Here is a 20,934-nt window from a genome sequence, read left to right as displayed (position 1 = left end):
AGATATTTTCTTATCACAAGTGAGTAATAGGGATAAAAATCTGTGTTTCAGTGCACTCAAGTGTCAATGAAAGCAATGCAGCTCAGTGGAAAAAAAACACTATAAATAGTGTGTAAAAATACTAAGTATCTTCTAGCCAATCTGGGCTGAAGTGTTAAAAGGGGTAATTATAATTGTTAAATATGATCAATGATCTGAGGAACAGGAGTGTTTATAGAGGAGTACAGGGTCATTCTTCTGTGAGTGGGGGGAAGGGTGCACAGGGGACACAAAGGTGACCACAGAAATAGTAACCTAAGAATTACTCTGGAAAGTTAGTTCAACCATGAAAAGAGAAGCTGCTGTCCTCAAGCTAGAGTTTAAACCTGGCTGAGGCTGCATCATAAATTTCTAGACAAAATATAACCTCACATATTACATACTCCAGAGAAAACCTGTCAAAAGAGTAACAACTGTAACCCCTGCAGCCAACTGCAGCGGTTCTTAGGAAGCAGGGTACTGCAGCCACAGACGTTCCCAACAGAGACTGCAGAAATATTCTGCATGCACAGCCCTTCCCACATCTGAGGTGCTTCACTCTTTCCTTTTATAAACAGGACACTGAAGTGCAACATCATTTCACGTACTTTTTTCAACAAATCTGGAGAAAACACAAGCATGCAGCTCTCACAGGGTAATTCACCAGATCCTGAGCACCTGCTCTTCTCAAGGTACTGTGCTCAGCATCAAAGAGAATGACGTTGAACAGGGCTGAGTCCCTACCCTGCAGAAGCCAAACAGGGCTCAGTCCCTACCTGGAGAAGTTGAACAGGGCTGAGTCCCTACCCTGGAGAAGCCGAATAGGGCTCAGTCCTACCTGCAGAAGCTGAACAGAGCTTAGTCCCCACCCTGGAGAAGCTGAACAGGGCTCAGTCCCTACCCTGGAGAAGCCTACATGTAAAACATGCCATAGAACACTTGAGGGTGAATAAGAGAGCAGTAGAGGGGCAGAGGTATTTGACTGCGCCTGGGGAGAGGCAACAATCTATGAAAAAAAGGCACTGACTTTAAGGAGTTATGGGAGACCCACAGTGAAGAACCCAAGTCCTTCACCAATCAGCCACAAGAATTTTGGTAAGCCACCCAAGCCTTTGCGGGGCTAAACTTTCATGCGCAAAATGAAGAGGCCTGACTGGTAAGTTTTATTGAGAGCTCCTTATGAAAGAAGGCTAAAGCACTACCATACACAATAGGACAAACATGCATGTCCACTGATATCTATAAACCTCAAGTTTGGATTCTAGGAGCCAAGAATGAGGGCAAGATAACACACAAATGATTATCACACAACTCTAAAATCCTGTGCTGCTCTAAAAATCCTATGTCGATGTGCTGCTAACATTTGCTAGCAACTAGAAATAAGTGAATCATTAAAATTTTTGCCACCAATAATTTCCATAAACACAAAGTGCAAAATTGTACTAAGCACCACAGGGAAAAATTCAAACCCCTTAAAATTCTATTCTTTACATGAACTAGCCCCTTCAAATGAACACCTGAAAAATATATAGCACTTTGGAATTTTTTAAGCACCATATATATATATATATATATATATATACACACACACATATATATATAATATATATATAACTGATTTTTTTTCCAACGGATCTAAGCTAGCCTATCAAAAACCTAGAATATTCCACTAAAACAATAACTTTTACTCAATCCTATTTTGTGATGGTGCTAAAAGCCTCATTTTCTAAAATACTGGGTTGGCCAAAAAGTTCCTTTGGATTTTCCCGTAAGATATTATGAAAATCCCGAACGAACTTTTTGGCCAACCCAGTAAAATACATATGGAGAAAGATGCCAAGACTCACTTGTAATGACTTGTTCGTCTGTGGGATCCAGTGGGCCTGCCTGACCCCACACCCTACCTTGAAATACTCACTTCGGTTACTAGGTCCTCTACAATCTAAAGAGCAACATTCAATTTAGCATCCTCAGTCAACAAGCGTGTCTCAAAGTAAAAAGAGGATGTTTATTTTTTCCCCAAAAATGAATGGTTTTTCTGTTATCGATAGTTTCATGGCTTTTAACTGCACTGCTTTGTTTCCTAGAGCTCAGTACCAGGGGAGAATGAATGGGCTGGTGCCTGAGAGTAAAGGCAGAAGTGAAGGATTAGCAGCTACACTGACTGGTCCACTGCAATCACTTTAAAATAACATTAAATAACCAGGAAGTAATACTGGAAAAGACATATTAATCAATCCAAAACCAAAGGAAATTAACTAGACACAAATAAGACAAAGAAAATTCTTATATGATTACAAAGTAAGTAACCATTCAAGAAAATTAATTATATTTAAGCACAGCTTAAGGAACTAAACTGAACACTGCTTTTAAAAAGAGGATAAAAGATTTAAGAGGATTCTAATCTCTGTAGAAATAAAAAATTACTTGATCAAGTGCCTACAAAGAATATTTTTCCAAAGCAACAAATACTTGGTGAGTCACACATCCAACTACTATTCTAAACATGTGAAAAAGAAAATCCTTTTCAAAAAAAGAAAATCCTTACTTTCCTCTGTGACTCCCAAGAAAGCTGCTTACTTGCTGTCAGTTATTTCCCAGGGAGCTTCTCGGAAGTTCTCTTTCTATCTCTAAATTAGAATAAATATATTTTCTGAAAGTCTGTTTTCTAAAGTTTTACCAGCACCTTCTAATGATGAATCTCACCCACAGAAAGTGAAATTAGTCACATAATGTGAGAAAAAAGAGAATCTGCCTTAAAGATATTCAGCTACAACTTAAGAAGCTGCCCATTTTCTAAAAACAAAGCAAGCACGCTCCACCAGTGACACAGAGTGGAAGTGTGTGAAAACCCAAGCTCAGCCGTGTGACCCCCTACGTCTCAGGGCTTCACTTTACCCTCCCCAGAAATCCAGACTTAAACCCAACTTCACACTTGCCATCACCATCTGGATGACTGACAAGCACCTCCTGCTTAACATGATCAGAGCAGAACTCCTGGTTTTAGCCTGTGGACTTCTCACACAGTCTTCCACATCGTGGTAAAAGACATCACCCTCTAATCAGTCACTCTGGCCAAGAATCTGGGCAGTGCAACACAGTGGTCAGGAGTAAAGACTGAAGCCAGGCTGCATGGATGCAAACCCTGCCCTGGCTCCTCACTTAGCTGTGCAGACTGTACGCCTCAGAGACTGAAAATGGTACCCACCTAACAGGATTACTGTGAAGATGAAATGTGAAGCTCATGTGAAGCATTTAGAACAGCACCTGGCAAATATTAAATGTTCATTAAGTATAAGCTATCATTATTGTTTTTATCCTGATTTCCTCTTTTTCTCTCACACCCAGTGTGTCAACAGCACTTCAAGAAAGTAACTGAAATCCAGAGAGTTCTCTGAATCATCAGCACCACAACCAGCCTCTTTCCAGCCACTATCTAGATCAAAGTGATAAAATTCTGAACTAGTCTTCCTACTGCCATTCTTTCTATACCCTCGAAAGTGGTTTTCAGCCACAGTAACCTATTCTAAATATAAATCAGATTATATCACTCCCTTTTCCAAAACTATCCAATGGTTTTCCACTACATTAGGCTAAAAAATCAATCTCTCTACCCCGGTTTATTCGAAGTCCTGCATCACTGCCGTCTCATTCTGTACAGCTCCCCGCTAGCTCACTACGCTCCAGCATTGTGCAAAAATGCCAACCCTCTCTCCTTGGGGCCTTGGCATCAATGACCGCTCCTGCCTAGAATGTACTTTCCTCTACTTTTGCTCTGCTGGCTCCTTCATGTCACATATAATATTGTTATGGTTTATTTCTTTGGTAACTGGTATAAGTTTTATAAGAGAAGAAATTTCATCTATCCTATTAAGTATTATATCCCTAGTACTGAAAACAATACGTGGGTGAACAAATAAAAAGTTATTAAAAAAAAAAAAAAACATTAACTGAGAGAACTGGCTAAAGGTTCTAAAATTGTTATGTGAAGCAAAGAAATATATCTTTCCCTCATTCTTTTCCCTAACTGGTTATCAATTTATTGCATCTCAACTCCAAATTCACCCTTTTTGCCTGCTCTGTAACTGGACCCTAATACACTTACCTTTCAATATTTCCTGAGTTTGAAGATCTAAATCCCCTGATAATACAACTACTCATAAAGGCACAGTTTTTCATCAAAAGATCCTAAGAATCACAATTAGAAAACCCAAGATCCAGTTATGGCTGCAGCAATTACTGGCCAAAAAGACACTGGACAAACTACCTGGCCTCTCTGAGCAGCACTTTCCTAGCCTGTGTGATGCAGACGGTCATCCTCATCCATCTCAGAGACTTGTGGTGAGGATCAAATGAGATCACAGACAAGCAGTAAACTATGTGCGGACAGTAAGAGTCATCTTCATTATTCAGTATCTATCAGTCCAACAAAATGTTATTGAGCACTGACCCTATGTTACATAGAGAGAAAAGTTTAAGACCAAGCCCTTACTCTCAAAAAGCTTACATTGTAGTTGAGAAGAAAAACGCTAACTGGAGTAATCTCACTGCAGTTTGGTAGTGTGCAGAATGCTGTGGGGGCACAAAGGAGACACACTCAGTACAATCCTGGGGCTCAGGGGGGCTTCCTGGAGGAAGCAGTGCCACAGCTGAGTCTCACGGATCAGCAGGGTGAGAAAAGAGCTCTTATCAAATAAGAACATAATGCCCATCTTTTACTAGTCCTAAAGCATGCTCAAAAGCCAGATTTGTTATCTTATAATATAAATCACATGATCAAAGACTAACAACAAGATTGCAGATGTCACCTGGGGTAAAATTCTTCTATCAACTTAGACTTTCCCCAGCACCATTTATTTCTTCCTCTACCACAAATTAGAATACCTTTTTCTAAATCTTTAGGACAATTCTTCTCATCCTACAGGATATTTTCAAATTCTTTCAATTACATACTTCAAGGTCAAAACCTTCCTCACTGGAAAGGACTGTAATCAAGAAACCATCACAATGGGTTTAATTTCCCCTTTGCCACAGCCTAAAAGCAACACCTTCCCTTCCTCCCAGAGCTTCAGACTCCAAAGCTGTCAGGACAGCTTCCCAGGCAACCCCCTCCATCCACTCTCCTTCACGGCGAGGCAAAAGGCTCTATGGACAACCTCTCAACCAGACTCGGGCCCTGACCTACCCAGGAGAAAGCCAAGCACTTTTTGGCCAACCCAGTATTTTAGAAAATGAGGCTTTTGGCACCAATATAAAGTAGGACTGAGTAAAAGTTATTGTTTTCAGAATAAAAACAATACCAGAAAAAATTATAAGTTTTAACTCAAAAGGAAAGGTTGGCCTTTGCTTATACGGTAATTGGTACAGCTTAAAAAGAGCCACAGCACATAACTTTGAAGTTATGTACTAAACACTACCCAAAAAAGTGTCCCAAAAAAGTGCAAAAGAAAACTACACTCAGATTAACAAACAACACTGAAAAATGTATTTTTAAGATGTTATCACTTAAGTGTCTGTTTAAACAAATCTCTTAAAAAGCACTGATTATGTCATTTATTTAACTCAGCTACCTCCAATTTCACCCAGCAGTGGGCTGTTTATTGTAGCACTAACCTAGTACTGCTTTTCCTAATTAAACATAAAGACTTTCTTCTACATTGCCCTCTACTGACACAAAATAACAATTTAGAACAGAAATCTAGGGGTTATATCTACCACAGGCCACACTAATTGTTAAGGGTCACATATGACATCCATCTCCAAGGAAAAAAAGACACAACCTTGAAGAGACAAAGGCTGTTCACAAAATTAATCATCTCACCAATAGTATTACTAGGAGAAAGAAAAAAATGACAAAATTAACCATGAGTAGTAACAAATAAAAACCTACTTAAAGGGACTTTCCTGGTGGCACAGTGATTAAGAATCCACGGGCCAATGCAGGGGATGATCCCTGGTCTGGGAAGATCCCACATGCTGCAGAGCAACTAAGCCCGTGTGCCACAAAGCCTGCGCTCTGGAACCCGCGAGCCACAACTACTGCACAACTACTGAAGCCCACATGCCCTAGAGCCTGTGCACCACAACTACCGAGCCCACGCAGCACAACTACTGAAGTCCACGTGTTCTAGGGCCCACGTGCTGCAACTACTGAGCCCGTGTGCTGCAACTACTGAAGCCCACGTGCCTAGAGCCCACGCTCTGCAACGAGAAGCCACCGCAATGAGAAAGCCTGCACACAACGAAAAGTAGCCCTCACTCACCGCAACTAGAGAAAGCCCGTGTGCAGCAATGAAGACCCAATACAGCCAAAAAAATAAATTAAAAAAAAAACCTACTTAAATACATAAATATAAGACATGACACCATAAAACTCCTAGAAGAGAACATAGGTAAAACATTCTCATACATAAATTGTACCAATGTTTTATTAGGTCATTCTCCCAAGTCAATAGAAATAAAAGGAAAAATAAACAAATGGGACCTAATCAACCTTACAAGCAAAAGAAAGAAAAACCACCCTTGCACAGCAAAGGAAACCATCAACAGAATGAAAAGATAGCCTATGGACTGGGAGAAAATATTTGCAAATGATGTGACCAACAAGGGCTTAATTTCCAAAATACACAAACAGCTCATATAACTCAATGACAAAAAAACAAACAACCCAATCAAAAAATGGGCAGAAGATCTAAATAAACATTGCTCCAAAGAAGACATACAGATGGCCAATAGGCACATAAAAGGATGCTCATCATCACTAATTATTAGGAAAAAGCAAATCAAAACTACAGTGAGGTATCACCTCACAACAGTCAGAATGGCATTAAAAAGTCTACAAACAACAAATGCTGAAGAGGGTGTGGAGAAAAGTGAACCCTCCTACACTGTTGGTGGGAATTTAAGCTGGTACAGCCACTATGGAAAACAGTATTGGAGGTTCCTTAAAAAACTAAAAATAGAGTTGCCTTATGATCCAGCAATCCCACTCTTACGCATATACTCAGACAAACCATAATTCAAAAAAATACATGCACCCCTATGTTCATAGCAGCATTACTAAAATAGCCAAGACGTGGAAACAACCTAAATGTTCATCAACAGATGAGTGGATAAAGAAGATGTGGTACACATATAAAATGGAATGGAATGAAATGCCATTTGCAGCAACATGGATGGCTGCTAGAGATTATCGCACTAAGTGAAGTAAGTCAGAAAGAGAAAGCTAAATACCATATCACAGCACTTACATGTGCAATCTAAAATATGACACAAATGAGCTTATCTATGAAACAGAAACAGACTCACAGATATAGAGAATGGACTTGTGGTTGCCAAGGGGGAGGGATGGATTGGGAGTTTGGGGTTAGCAGACACAAACTATTACAGAATGGATAAACAACAAGGTCCTACTGTATAGCACAGGGAACTATATTCAATACCCTGTGATAAACCATAATGGAAAAGAATATATATATATGCATAACTGAGTCACTTTGCTGTACAGCAGAAATTAACTCAACCTTGTAAGTCAACTATACTTCAATAAAATAAATTTAAAAAAAATTAAAACCTAGGAATTCTACAAATAACAGTACAGCATCATAAGCAATCTGAATATTATTATAAAAATTAAACTATTTTTTAAGAAGTACAGAACAAAACTATCAAGAGTATGTAACTGAAAACATGAACATATAGAAATAAAGTGAACATGGAAATATGGAAACAAAGTAAAATACTTACAGCCAAAGCCTTGGACAGTTTGGTTCTAAATTCATTAAGGATGATAGCCACAATGTCCTTGAGTGGTACATAAGCAAAGCCATTTTCCAAATAGACTTTCCTTCCTCTGAACAAATCCAGAGCATCAGCAAAAGGGATCTGAATTCAGTGTGAAAAACAGGGAAAATAAGTCAGTACCTGTCATTACGAAATTCTCCTACGTCTTCGTAAGTACTAAGGCTAAACAAAATCCCTCCTCTGAGAAAATCATTAGTCCTAGCAGATCTAAAGAAAAAAAAAAGCAAGAAGATCAATTTATACTCCTTGTAAGTAAACAACAGCATGAGGAAGGAGTGGCAGGCGGAAAACGTGTTTGTTTTAGAGTAGATCTTTCAAAAAATAATAAGCCAAGTTAAAATGCTTTATTTTCATTCTTAACTCATCAATTTACAAATTATAATCACCAGGATTTCAAATTCCCAGCTCAAGCCCTCTGGGTACACTGCATTCCTCTCACGTGACATAGTCCACATTTTGTTCTGTATCAAGTGGAATCCAATGTGTATACAATATGTTCAGTGCTAAAAATTACCAGTAAGTAAAGTAATTCCAAATTTCTTCATCTATGTTTCCACTCTTTCTCCAGGGAAATATATTGGAAAAGCTAATCTCAACACTAAGAAATGGAAATAATAATAAATGTCCAGTTTTATCTTTAAAATAAGTACTTGCCAGTAAATATTTTTTTAAAAACCTAATAAATACTATTCTACTTACACTTTTTAAAGTCCTATGAACTATGGTAAAATTTTAAGAGATGAGATTATGGTAATGGTATTAATAAATTGCAAAACTCATCCTTACTCTTCAACAGAGTTTTTCTACTTCTTAAAAATGAGATAAAAAACTAGGTTAAAAAAAAAAAAAAGATTCCCCAAATACCCTATTCACCCAAGTTTTATGGAAGAGTTAAATCTATATGCCCATAATTCTTCAATGTATTCAATGACACCACACAATAATCAGATCATGTGTTTTTACAGAAAGTTTCTAATTAATTTACAGATTTCTACATCCAGCACACAGTCCTTGCCCTGAAGCAGTTCACCACTTGGTTGAAGAAACAAGACGGACTCAACGTGGACAAACACGCCCTGCAGGAGGACGCTGGCCAGACTGGGGGGGGGGGGAGCGGGGGAGGTAGGGATGGAGTGCCCGTGGTGGCAGGACCCGCACCAGACGCCAGGCATGGGCGGCAGATAGCCGCCCCTCCCCTGCTTCGGGAGGTCCTCAGCCCCGCAGCCCTGCACCTGGCTCACACAGGCAGGAGTCTGTGCTGAGGATGCGCGGATGGCGGTGTGGGGGCAGGGGCCGGACCCGGGCAGGGGGAAGAAGGCCGGGGCCCCAGGGCACCCGGGAGGGAGGAGAGGCTCCCGCGCGGAGGCGGCGTAGGGAACAAGGGGCCGGGGAAGAGGGGCGTTGCAGGGCTTCCCAGCCCCAGCGCAGCCCGAGGCTGAGCACAGTGAGGAGAGCGTGGCCCGCAGTGGGTCGGCACTCGAGCAGCGCCAGGAGTCGGTGCAGCGCAGCCCGGGGCGGAGAGCACAGCACATCCGGGGGGCGAAGACAACACCCGAACAGAAGGGGGAGAGGCTGCGCCCACAAGAGGCTACACAAATGCGTCAATAAAACACGGATAGAAGATCAATGTGATACATTTAACAAAACCTAGGAAGTACTTTAAAAGCGTACCTACCTTATAAACTGATTCCAGTTCCAACTGAACCCCACCTAAACTGTGTGATGAAGCCGTAATATCCTGTTCTCGGAGAGTCTTATCTTCATCACTTATCTAAAAGGAAACATATTTTATATCTTTTAAAAATTAAAACTCTGCATTCAGTTTCAATAAAGCACTTTCCTGTTCTAGTGAAGATTCTATACTTTTTAAAAACTTTTAAAACCCTGGTATCTGAAATCATTCCTAATATGATTATTAAGTCGTTACTATCATTAATGAAGCCAAAATATAGAAGAAAATTTAAATTCAATATACTTTCAAATTTCTACTCTGTCAATTTCTGAGGACACATATTGAAAGAACAGTAGCAGAGAAACAATATCCTGGACTAGCTGCACCCACAGACTCATGAAAGGAGAAAATGAAAACCTTTCTGAAGAAATATACAATTCTCCTAGGGCTTAGTATAGTCCTCCAAATAACTCCCCAAATACAATCTCTAGCACACAGAGAAAACACACACACAAGGAAATAAGACTCCATCAGTGGGAACCAGATTGGTAAAACGAAAAGAAAAGTATAAGGATTGGAAAAAAGAAACAAAATTGTCATTATTTACATATTATGTGATTAGAATCCTTAGAAAATCCAGAAAAATCCACAGATAAATTATCAGACCTACTGACCTAATTAAGCAAGGTATCTGGCTACAATGACATATACAGAAAAACCAATTGTATTTCTATCTGCCAGCAGATAGAAATGGATTAATAATGGATTTTTTTTAAACTACCATTCATAATGGGATTAAAACTATCAGTATTTAGGAATAAATCTAACAAAAGATGGTCAAGACCTCTAGGAAAAAAAAAAAAGTAAAACCTTACTGAAGGAAACTGGAGAAAACCTAAATAACCGAGAGACATCCATAAACATGCACCAGATGATGTAATACTATAAATGTACCAATTCTCCTCAAATTAACCTGCAGAATCAATATACTCTCAAGCAAAATCACAATAGCTTATGTGTCTGTGTTGCTTCTAGAATGTATAGGGACACACAAAGTGTCAAGGAAAGCCAAGATAGAAAAAGACAGTCAACCCAATAGAAAAATGATCAAAAGATATGAACACACGCTTTACAACTGAGAAAATTTGAAGGGCCAATATATACGATCATATCTCGTCTTATTGCACTTGGCTTTATTGTGCTTCCCAGATATTACTCTTTTTTTTTTAAACAAATTGAAGGTTTGTGGCAACCCTGTGTTGAGGAAGTCTATTGGCACCATTTTTCCAACAGTATTTGCTCACTTCGTGTCTCTGTCACATTTTCGTAATTCTCAAAGTATTTCAAACATTTTCATTATTATTGTATTTGAGAGCACTGAACAAACAAACATGTATCATCAAAAATCAGTGCAAGAGAGTCATCAACTGAAAACTACCACCTCAATTCCTTTTTGGTAATGGACAGGATAAAAATACAAAAACTAAAAATGTAATATAACTAGATGTCATGAGAAGTCTCAATAGGCAAAAATTTTAAAGCGTGTCACAGCACACATTATATACAATCAACACTCATTCTAGAGTGTTTAAATTGAGTTTTAGCAATAGCAAATATTTCTCTAAGAGCTAACACCAGATTATTCTCCTTTAGTATTGGCTTTGTTTACATATACCTGTTGATAGTAACTTCTCTACAAAATTGACTATTTACCTTTTACTCCGCATTCCATAGGACAAATCCTTCCAAGCTCAAATATACCACCAGATACACAATGCAGACTATTTGAGAAGAGGCAGGTATGTTTCAGAGCCAAGCTGTAATTCGCAAACAGCAACTGATAAAGTGAGAAACTGACCAGGGAGACATAGTGAAAGGGAACAAGGTATCTGTACATCCTCGTGATGATCTTTCACTATCTTTAAGTGATTTCCAATTTAAATATAAAAACTATTTCAAATATTTGAAATTAAATACACATGCCTGTTCTCCCCACCATTAATGGGGATAATCATAGGTGATTGCATGGATCGTTTTTTGCCCAAATGGTTTTGACTGGATCTGGCAATACTGAAGTTGAGGCCAAATGTGTTTAACCCACCACATCCCTTTTACAATCACTTATTACAGCAACAAAGAATTAGATAACTTTGAACATACAGATGTTTGCCATGATAATATCTGGGGTTTTAACTGAACAAATCCCACAGCAATATATAAGAACCACTAAGACTTCTCCACGAATATAGGGGAATATAGTACCTCTCTTTCCCTAAACTCAACTCAAATATTTGTATTAACAATACCACAGGTGTTTATAAGCAATTAACTGCTCACCAAGTAACTGTCAGGTAAGCAGGGGAAGCACACTTCAGCTCAACTGTCATACAACAGAATACGTTACTTACAAGAGACTTAATGTTCCAAACACTCTTCTACCTTAGGTATATAGTCAAGGCTCAATTTAAACAAAATTCAAGGTCTTGAATGAAAACTAGAGTAGATTATTAAAGAATGTGGTAAGACTGTCTTTCACTGAAATCTTCCCTCACCCCCCAAAAAAATAGAAAAAAAATTATCTGGACTTTACTTAGATTAGAAATAATGAATAAAATTCTAAGGGATTCAATGTGTTTCTAAACTGTTCACCCAAAGTAACTGGGTGCATTCCAAATAATGCGCATTCTAGCTGAAATTAATGTCATTTCCTACATGATAGCCTTTCAGTAAATATTGTTTTTCCTTGGTGAATTAAAAAGTTCATCCATTTGCCACACACATCTAAACCTTCATTTAGCTATTTAATAATAAACAAAATAAGAGAATTGTCACTGAAAAATGTTGGATGACTGTCTGAAACTTTATTAATTAGTATAAACTTCTATTAACTTCATTATTTCAAATTTCTAAAATAATCTTGAGTATTCTCTTCTGCTTCTGGTATAAAAACTACTGGGAAAAATATGAGCATATTTCACTTTCTCAGGCTTCCCTAATGAGGTTAACTACTGGATGCCTAGAAAAAACTCATTCTCCAAAAGACCAAAACAAAATTAAACAGCTTCCTGCTTCTACTAACAAAGGATCTCATGTAAGAGTTAAAAACAGCTACAGTGGAACAATTATAAAAGCAGAGGAACTGAGTAGAAAGTATATCGTTTTTGTAACTGCAGAAACCTAAGTTCAAATCTTAAAAAAGTGCATTAACCTCTTCATACCTCAGTTTCTCCATTGGTAAAAGGAAGAAAATAATACCTGTTTCATGAACTTTTTTGACAGAATTAAGTAAAATAAAGTATGTAAAGTGTCTAGAATAGGCCTAACATATAGCATGCCTTTAATAAATGGTAAATATTTATTATTACTATCAGTAATGTACATTTTGATTAGCTTGTTTTCCAGGAACACAGTGAAACATTTTTGATCCACATGATCATGATAAGATGGCAAAGCTGGAAGATCCTGAGCTCACCTCCTCCTACAAACACACCAAAACTACACCTATATATACAACAACTCTCTCTGAGAATGACCTGAAGACTAGCAGAAGAGCTCTTGTACAATTAAGGATCTAAAGAAAAAAACACACTGAGTAGGGTAGAAGGGGCAGAGACACTATCTAGTCAAGACCCACATCCCCAGAGCAGCAAGCCACAAGCAGGAGGAGATATCACAAACTCAGAGGCCCTCCCTCAGGAGCGAAGGGTTTGAGCCCCATATTGGGCACACCAGACCCAGGGACTGGCACTGGGTAGGTGAGCCCACTTAACTAGCTTTGAAAACCAGCAGGGCTTATGCACAGGAGAGCTGAAGGAAATTGAAATTTCACTCTTAAAGGGCTCACACACAAACTCACTCACTGGGAGTCCCAGCACAGAGGCTGCAGTTTAAAAAGAGCCTAGTGCTCTAGATAGCTTGCCAAGGCCACCCCAGCAAACCCCAGGTCCACTCCAGCACCAATCATCCCACCAAGGCAGCAGCCCCAACATGTCCTGGAAAAGCCCCAGCCCATCCCCACTACAACTCCACCTGGCCTGCCAAAGCTGACCAGCACATACAGTCTACACTGGGGATACTCCTATACAAGATCACAGCTCCAAAACCAAGAGACATAACGTTTCACCTAATTCACAGAAACAAACACAGAAAGTCAAACAAAATGAGGAGACAGAGAAATCTGTTCCAAACAAAAGAACAAAATAAAATCCCAGAGGAAAACCCTAATGAAATGGAGATAAGTAATTTACCTGATAAAGAGTTCAAAGCATGGTCACAAAGATGCTCACAGAACTCAGGAGAAGAATGGAGGAACACAATGAGAACTTCACAAAGAGTTAGAATATATAAGAACCAATCAGAGCTAAAGAATACAACAACTGAAATGAAAAATACATTAGAGGAAATACACAGCATTTTAGATGATACATAAGACCACATAAGCAACAAGGAAGAGAGAATAGTGAAACTCAACCAATAAGAACAGAAAAAAGAAAAACGAATTTTTAAAAATGGGAATAATTTAAGGGAACTCTAGGACAACACCAAGTGCACTAACATTCACATTATGGACCCAGAAGGAGAAAGGGGCAGAAAACCTATTCAGTAAAATTATGGCTGACAACTTCCCCAGACTGGGGAAGAAAACACACATGCAGGTTCAGGAAGCATAAAATCCCAAACAAGATGAACCCAAGAGATCCACACCAAGACATATCATAATTAAAATGGGAAAAGTTAAAGACAGGGAGAGAAACTTTAAGGCAGCAAGAGAAAAACAGTGAGTCACATACAAAGGAACCCCCAAAAGGCTATCAGCTGACTTTTCAGCAGAAACTTTGCAGACCACAAGGGAGTGGCATGCTGCATTTAAAGTAATGAAAGAAAACAACTTACAACCAAGAACAGCCAGGAAGGCTACTGTTCAGAATCAAAGGAGAGTTAAAGAGTTTCCCAGACAAGCAAAAACTAAGAGTTCATCACCACTAAACCAGCCTTACAAATGTTAAAGGGTTTTTAAGCAGAAAAGGCTATAACTAGAAATAAGAAAATATATGAAAGAAAAAAACCTCACAGCTAAAGGCAAATACATAGTAAAGACAGTGGATCATCCATTTAAAAAGCTAGTATGAACATTAAAAGAAAAAAGTCATAAAATCAACTATAATTACAATAAGCAATTAAGAGACACACAAAGTAAAAAGATGTGAAATATGACACCAAAAACATTAAATGTAGATGGGAGGAGTAAAAAAGTAATGCTTTTAGAATGCATTCAAACTTAAGCAAACATCAGGTTAAAACAAACATATATATACATATATATACACACACACACACACACACATATATATATATATATATATACACACATATATGAACCTCATGGTAACCAAAAACCAAAATCCTACAAGAGATACACAAAAAATAAAGATAAAGGAATCCAAACATAGCACTAAAGAAAATCATCAAACCACAAGGGAAGAGAACAAGAGAAGAAGAAAGGAAGAGAAATACAAAAACAACCAGAAAACAATAGCAAAATGGCAATAAGTACATAGCTATCAGAAATTACTTTAAATGTAAATGGACTAAACTCACAAATAAAAAGATATAAGGTAGCTGAATGAATAAAAAAAATAAGACCCATTTATAGCCTGCCTACAAGACACTCACTTCAGATCTAAAGACACACACAGGCTGAAAGTGAAGAAATGAAAAAAGATATTCCATGAAAAAAATGAAAAGAAAACTGGGAAATACTTGTATAAGATAAAAGATTTTTTAAAACAAAGGCTGTAACAAAAGATAAAGAAGGACATTACATAATGATAAAGAGGTCAATCTAACAAAAGGATATGATGTTTGTAAATCTTTATGCACCCAACATAGGAGCATATAAATATATAAAGCAAACATTAACAAACATAAAGGGAGAAACTGACAGTAATACAATAATAATAGGGGACTTTAATATCCCACTTACATTAATGGATAGAGAGAAAATCAATAAGTAAACACTGACCTTAATCAACGCACTAGACCGATGGACTTAATAGATGTGTGTGTGTGTATGTATGTGTGTGTGTGTGTGTGTGTGTGTGTGTGTATAGAACATTCCATCCAAAAGCAGAACTCACATTCTTTTCAAGTGCACATGTGACATTCTCCAGGACAGATCATATGCTAGGCCACAAAACAAGTCTCAATAAATTAAAGAAGACTGAAATCATATCAAGCACCTCTTCTGATCACAACATCACAACAGTTTGAAACTTGAAATCAATTACAAGAAGAAAATTGGAAAAACAAAAACATGTGGAGGCTGAACAACATGCTACTAAACAACCAATCAGTGAACAAATAAATCAAAAAGGAAATTTAAAAATACCTAGAGACATATGAAAATGAAACCAAATGATCCAAAAACTATGGGATGCAGCAAAAGCAATTCTAAGAAAAAAGCTCATAGCGATACAGGCCTACCGCAAGAAACAAAAACAGGGCTTCCCTGGTGGCGCAGTGGTTGAGAGTCTGCCTGCTGATGCGGGGACTTGGGTTCGTGCCCCAGTGCGGGAGGATCCCACATGCCGCAGAGCGGCTGGGCCCGTAAGCCATGGCCGCTGAGCCTGTGCTCCACAGCGGGAGAGGCCACAACAGTGAGAGGCCCACATACCGCAAAAAAAAAAAAGAAAGAAACAAAAACAACTAAAATAAACAATCTAACTTTACACCTAAAGGAACTAGAAAAAGAAGAGCCAACAAAACCTAAAATTAGTAGAAGGAAGGAAATTAAAAGACCAGAGTGGATATAAATGAAATAGAGACTAAAAAAAAAAAAATAGAAAAGATCAATGAAACCAAAAGCTGGTTCTTTGAAAACATAAAGAAAATAGACAAACCTGTAGCCAGACTCATCAAGTGAAAAAAAAAAAGAGAGGGCCCGAATAAATAAAATCACAAATGAAAGAGAATTTACAACCAATACCACAGAAACACAGCCATAAAAGACTACTACAAACAATTACATGCCCCCAAATTGGACAACCTAGTAACAATGGATAAATTCCTCAAAACACACAATCTTCCAAAACTGAATCAGGAAGAAATAGAAAATCTCAACAGACCAATTACCAGTAATGAAATTGAATCAGTAATAAAAAAAAAAAATCCAGCAAACAAAAGTCCAGGATCAGATGGCTTCACAGAGGAACTGTATCAAATATTTAAAGAAGAGTTATCCTTCTCAAACTATTCCAAAAAATTGAAGAGGAAGAAATGTTGCCAAACTTATTCTACAAGTCCAATATCACCCTGATACAAAACCAGACAAAGACACTACAAAAATAGAAAATAACAAGCCACTGTCTCTGATGAATATGGAATGCAAAAAATCTTCAACAAAATATTAGTAAAACAAATTCAACAATACATTAAAAGGATTATATACCATGACTGAGATTTAGTCTCAGGATGCAAGGATGGTTCAATATCTGCAAATCAATGTGCTAAACCACAATAATAAAACAAAGAAAAAGAATCACATGATCATCTCAATAGATGCAGAAAAAGCATTTGACAAAATCCAACATCCATTTATGATAAAAAAAAACTCCTAACAAAGTGTGTACAGAGGGAACATATCTCAACATAATAAAGATTACATACAACAAACCCACAGCTAACACTATACTTGATGGTGAAAAGTTGAAAGACATGGATGCCCATCCTCACCACTTTTATTCAACACAGTACTAGAATCCTAGCCATAGCAATCAGACAAGAAAAAGGAATCAAAGGCATCCAAATTGGAGGGAAGAAGTAAAACTGTTACTACTCGCAGATGACATACTACATGTAGAAAAACTTAAGACTCCAGCAAAAAAACTATTAGAACTAATAAATTCATGCAGTAAAGTTGCAGAATATAAAATTAAATTACAGAAATCTGTTGCATTTCTGTACACTAATAACTCTCAGAAAGAGAAATTAAGTAAATCCCATTTACAAATGCATCAAAATAAATAAGATACCTAGAAATAAATTTAACCAAAGAGGCTAAAAACCTGTACTCTGAAAACCATAAGACAGTGACGAAAGAAAATGAAGACAATACAAATAATTGGAAATATATACCATGCTCATGAAATGAAAGAATAAATATTGTTAAAATGCCCATACTACCCCAAAAAACTACAGTCCATGCAATCCCTATCAAAATACCCATGGCATTTTTCACAGAACTAGAACAGTCCTAACTAGAATAGCCTAAAATTTGTATGAAACCACAAAAGACCCCAAATACTCAAAGCAATCTTGAGAAAGAAAAACAAACTTGGAAATATCATGCTCCTGATTTCCAACCATACTACAAAGCTACAGTAATCAAAATAGTATGGTACTGCCGCAGAAACAAACACATAGATCAGTGGAACAGAATTAAGAATCCAGAAATAAACCCATACTTTTTTGGTCAACTAATTTACCACAAAGAAGCCAAGAATTTACAATAGGGAAAAACAGTCTCTTCAATAAATGGTGTTGGGAAAACTGAACAGCTAAATGCAAAAGAGTGAAATGGCCATTTTCTAACACCATATACAAAAATAAACTCAAAATGGGTTAAAGACTTAAATGTAAGACCTGAAAGCATAAAACTCATAGAAGAGAACATAGGTAGTATGTTGTCTGACATCAGTCTCAGCAATTTCTTTTTTTTGGATCTGTCACCCCAGTCAAGAAAAACAAAAGCAAAAATAAACAGATAGGACTTCATCAAACTAAAAAGCTTTTGCAGAATGAAGAAAACTATCAACAAAACAAAATGGCCACCTACTGAATGGGAGAAAATATTTGCAAATGATAACTGATATGGGGTTAATATCCAAAATATATGAACAACTCATATAACTTAATATCAAAAACAAACAATCTGATTAAAAACTGGGCAGAGGAGATGAATAGACATTTTTTCCAAAGAAGACAAACAGATGGCCCACAGGCACATGAACAGATGCTGAACATCACTACTCACCAGGAAAAGGCAAATCAAAACCACAATGAGCTATCACCTCATACCTGTCAGAATGGCTATTATCGAAAAGATAAATTTTGGGGAGGGTGTGGAGAAAAGGGAACCCTAATACACTGTTGGTGTATTAAATTGTAAATTGGTGCAGCCTCTGTGGAAAACAGTATAGAGATGCCTCAAAAAATTAAAAATAAAACTACCATGCAATACAGCAATTCCACTCCTGGAAAGAAAACAAAAACATTAATTCAAAAAGATATATGCACCCCTATGTTCACTGAAGCATTATTTACAATAGCCAAGATATGGAAGCAATCTAAGTCTCTAATGATAGACAAATGGATAAAGAAGATGTGGTATATATATACACAGTGGAATATTATTCAGCCATGAATGACATCTTGATACTTGTGACAACATGGACTGACCTAGAGTGTATTATGCTAAGTGAAAAAAGTCAGAGAGAGAAAAACAAATACCATGATTTACCTATATGTGGAATCTAAAAACCCAAACAAAAGAACAAACAAAGAACAGAAGTAGACTCACAGATACAGAAAACAAGCTAGTTTTTGCCAGAGGGGGAGGCGGACAGGGGGAAGGGCAAATAGGTGAAGGTGATTAAGAGGTACAAACTTCTAGTTATAAAACAAGTAAGTCACAGGGATATAATGTACAGCATAGGGAATACAGTCAGTAATACTGTAATAACTGTGTATGGTGACAGATGGTAAGAAGATGCATAGTGGTGATCACTTTGTAATGTATAAAAACATTAAATCATTATGTTGTACACTTGAAACTAAAATGATGTTGTAAGTCAACTATATTTCAATTAAGTAAATAAAGTGAAATGTTTCCTGAAACTAAACTGGTTTCTATGAATTTGTCATTTTATTAGTTAAACTAACATATGACTGGTCTTTAGGGGGTATACAAAATAACTAATAAAGTTAGCTAGGTTATCACTACAGCACCTTACAATCAAGGCATATTATGCTTCCCAAATTAACATCTTCCTGAACAGAAGTATATAACAAACTTCTCTAAATGGAATCGCATTTCCAGAATGACTTACATTATTATTCCAGAGATGCTCCATCTTCAGTCTGGTTAATTTTCAATCAGCAAAGACCCTGAACACTTGAGCCTTGAAGTTCTCTTTCCACCACTACTCACAATTCCCCTACCTCAACCTCTATTTTCCACACCCACCCACGAAATAGTAAGTACCTGAATGTTTCAAATGGTATATGCAGTAATGGTATAATCTTTTTTCAAGCAAAAATCACACAGACCTCTAACAGTTTTGGTAAAGTTATACTTCCTTATTTTATAATCATGTTGTTTTACATACTCCTTAGTAAAAGAATTAAGGATCTGGGTTGTGTGCATCTTTTTCTTTTTGGTATTCTTCATCAGACCAAGAATGGGGAGAGCAGGCTCCCTCTGCCAGCAATTCTGAAAGGGGATTAAGAGCGAGGTCTGGAGCGGCAAACGTCCCCACACTGAACAGGCGTCGGAGGCTGTCTGTGTAGACTGCCCTGCTGTTCACCCTGTGCAGAGTCCCTCACTGAGGGGGGATTACACATCCCCTACCTGCTGAACTCACATGTAGCCATGTGACTTGCTTCAGTCAGTGAGAGGTAAGTAGAGGTGACAAATGTCAATACCAAGCCAACAAGTTACAAGCACGTGGTTTACCCAGTTCTCTCCTCCTTCCACCACAGCAACTGGTAAAGTTCCAGATGAAGGCTGCTCGATCCGCCTGAACCATGGCGCCAAAATGACACAGAGCAGGGCTACCACTGGCCCACAGGAGACGTAAAGGATGAACAAGAAACAAACCTTTTAGCAGTCTCTGAGGCTTAGGGGTCATTTGTTACCACTGCATCGCCTATCCTGACTGATAGAGTGATCTCCCTCCTCTTTGGATCACACATTTTCATCAATAAATTATTTTGAGCACATAATTCCAGTATGTTTATAAATTACATACACATATCACTGTATATTAGGTACTGATAACATGCCTCCCCCCCCAAAAAAAAAAGGAAAAAGGAATGAGATTAAAAATATGTAAGTTGCATTACTTACATTCTTCCCACATTCCCAAATGATCATCTTGGGCACACCAGTTTGAAACCACTAGTCTATTACCCTGGCCTCTGAAGTAAAGATACAAACAATGCTTCCCAGAGATTTATTCCATAAACTTCCAATCAACAATATTCATTTATGTTTATTAACAGTTTGGCCAGTTTTCTCCTTGAATCCACACAGCTCTCTCTATCAAGGCCTGGTCCTTAAACATCGCTGTACATCAGATTTGCAGTGGAGCTTTTCAAAGTTACAGATCCCTGGTACGACTTAGACCTACAGATTGAAGCCCAGAGGTGTATATTTCTTTAGA

General features: G+C 37.7%; 1 protein-coding gene across 1 annotated transcript in view; it reads right to left on the bottom strand.

The window, feature by feature from the left end:
* The window catches only part of PRIM2 (DNA primase subunit 2), a 277,973-nt gene that overhangs the window by 199,509 nt on the left and 57,530 nt on the right, over positions 1–20,934 (bottom strand). The window contains exons 6-7 of the mRNA XM_082664255.1: positions 9,497–9,592; positions 7,765–7,902 (exon numbers count right to left, since the gene is read on the bottom strand). Of these exons, the coding sequence (XP_082520381.1) occupies positions 7,765–7,902; positions 9,497–9,592 (234 nt within the window). The remainder of the gene's footprint in view (positions 1–7,764; positions 7,903–9,496; positions 9,593–20,934) is intronic.

The sequence above is a fragment of the Grampus griseus genome, assembly GCF_964374135.1.
Source record: "Grampus griseus genome assembly, chromosome: 10".
Lineage (NCBI taxonomy): Eukaryota > Metazoa > Chordata > Mammalia > Artiodactyla > Delphinidae > Grampus > Grampus griseus.
The sequence above is the reverse complement of the archived record's forward strand: the minus strand, read 5'-3'. Positions and strand labels throughout refer to the sequence as shown.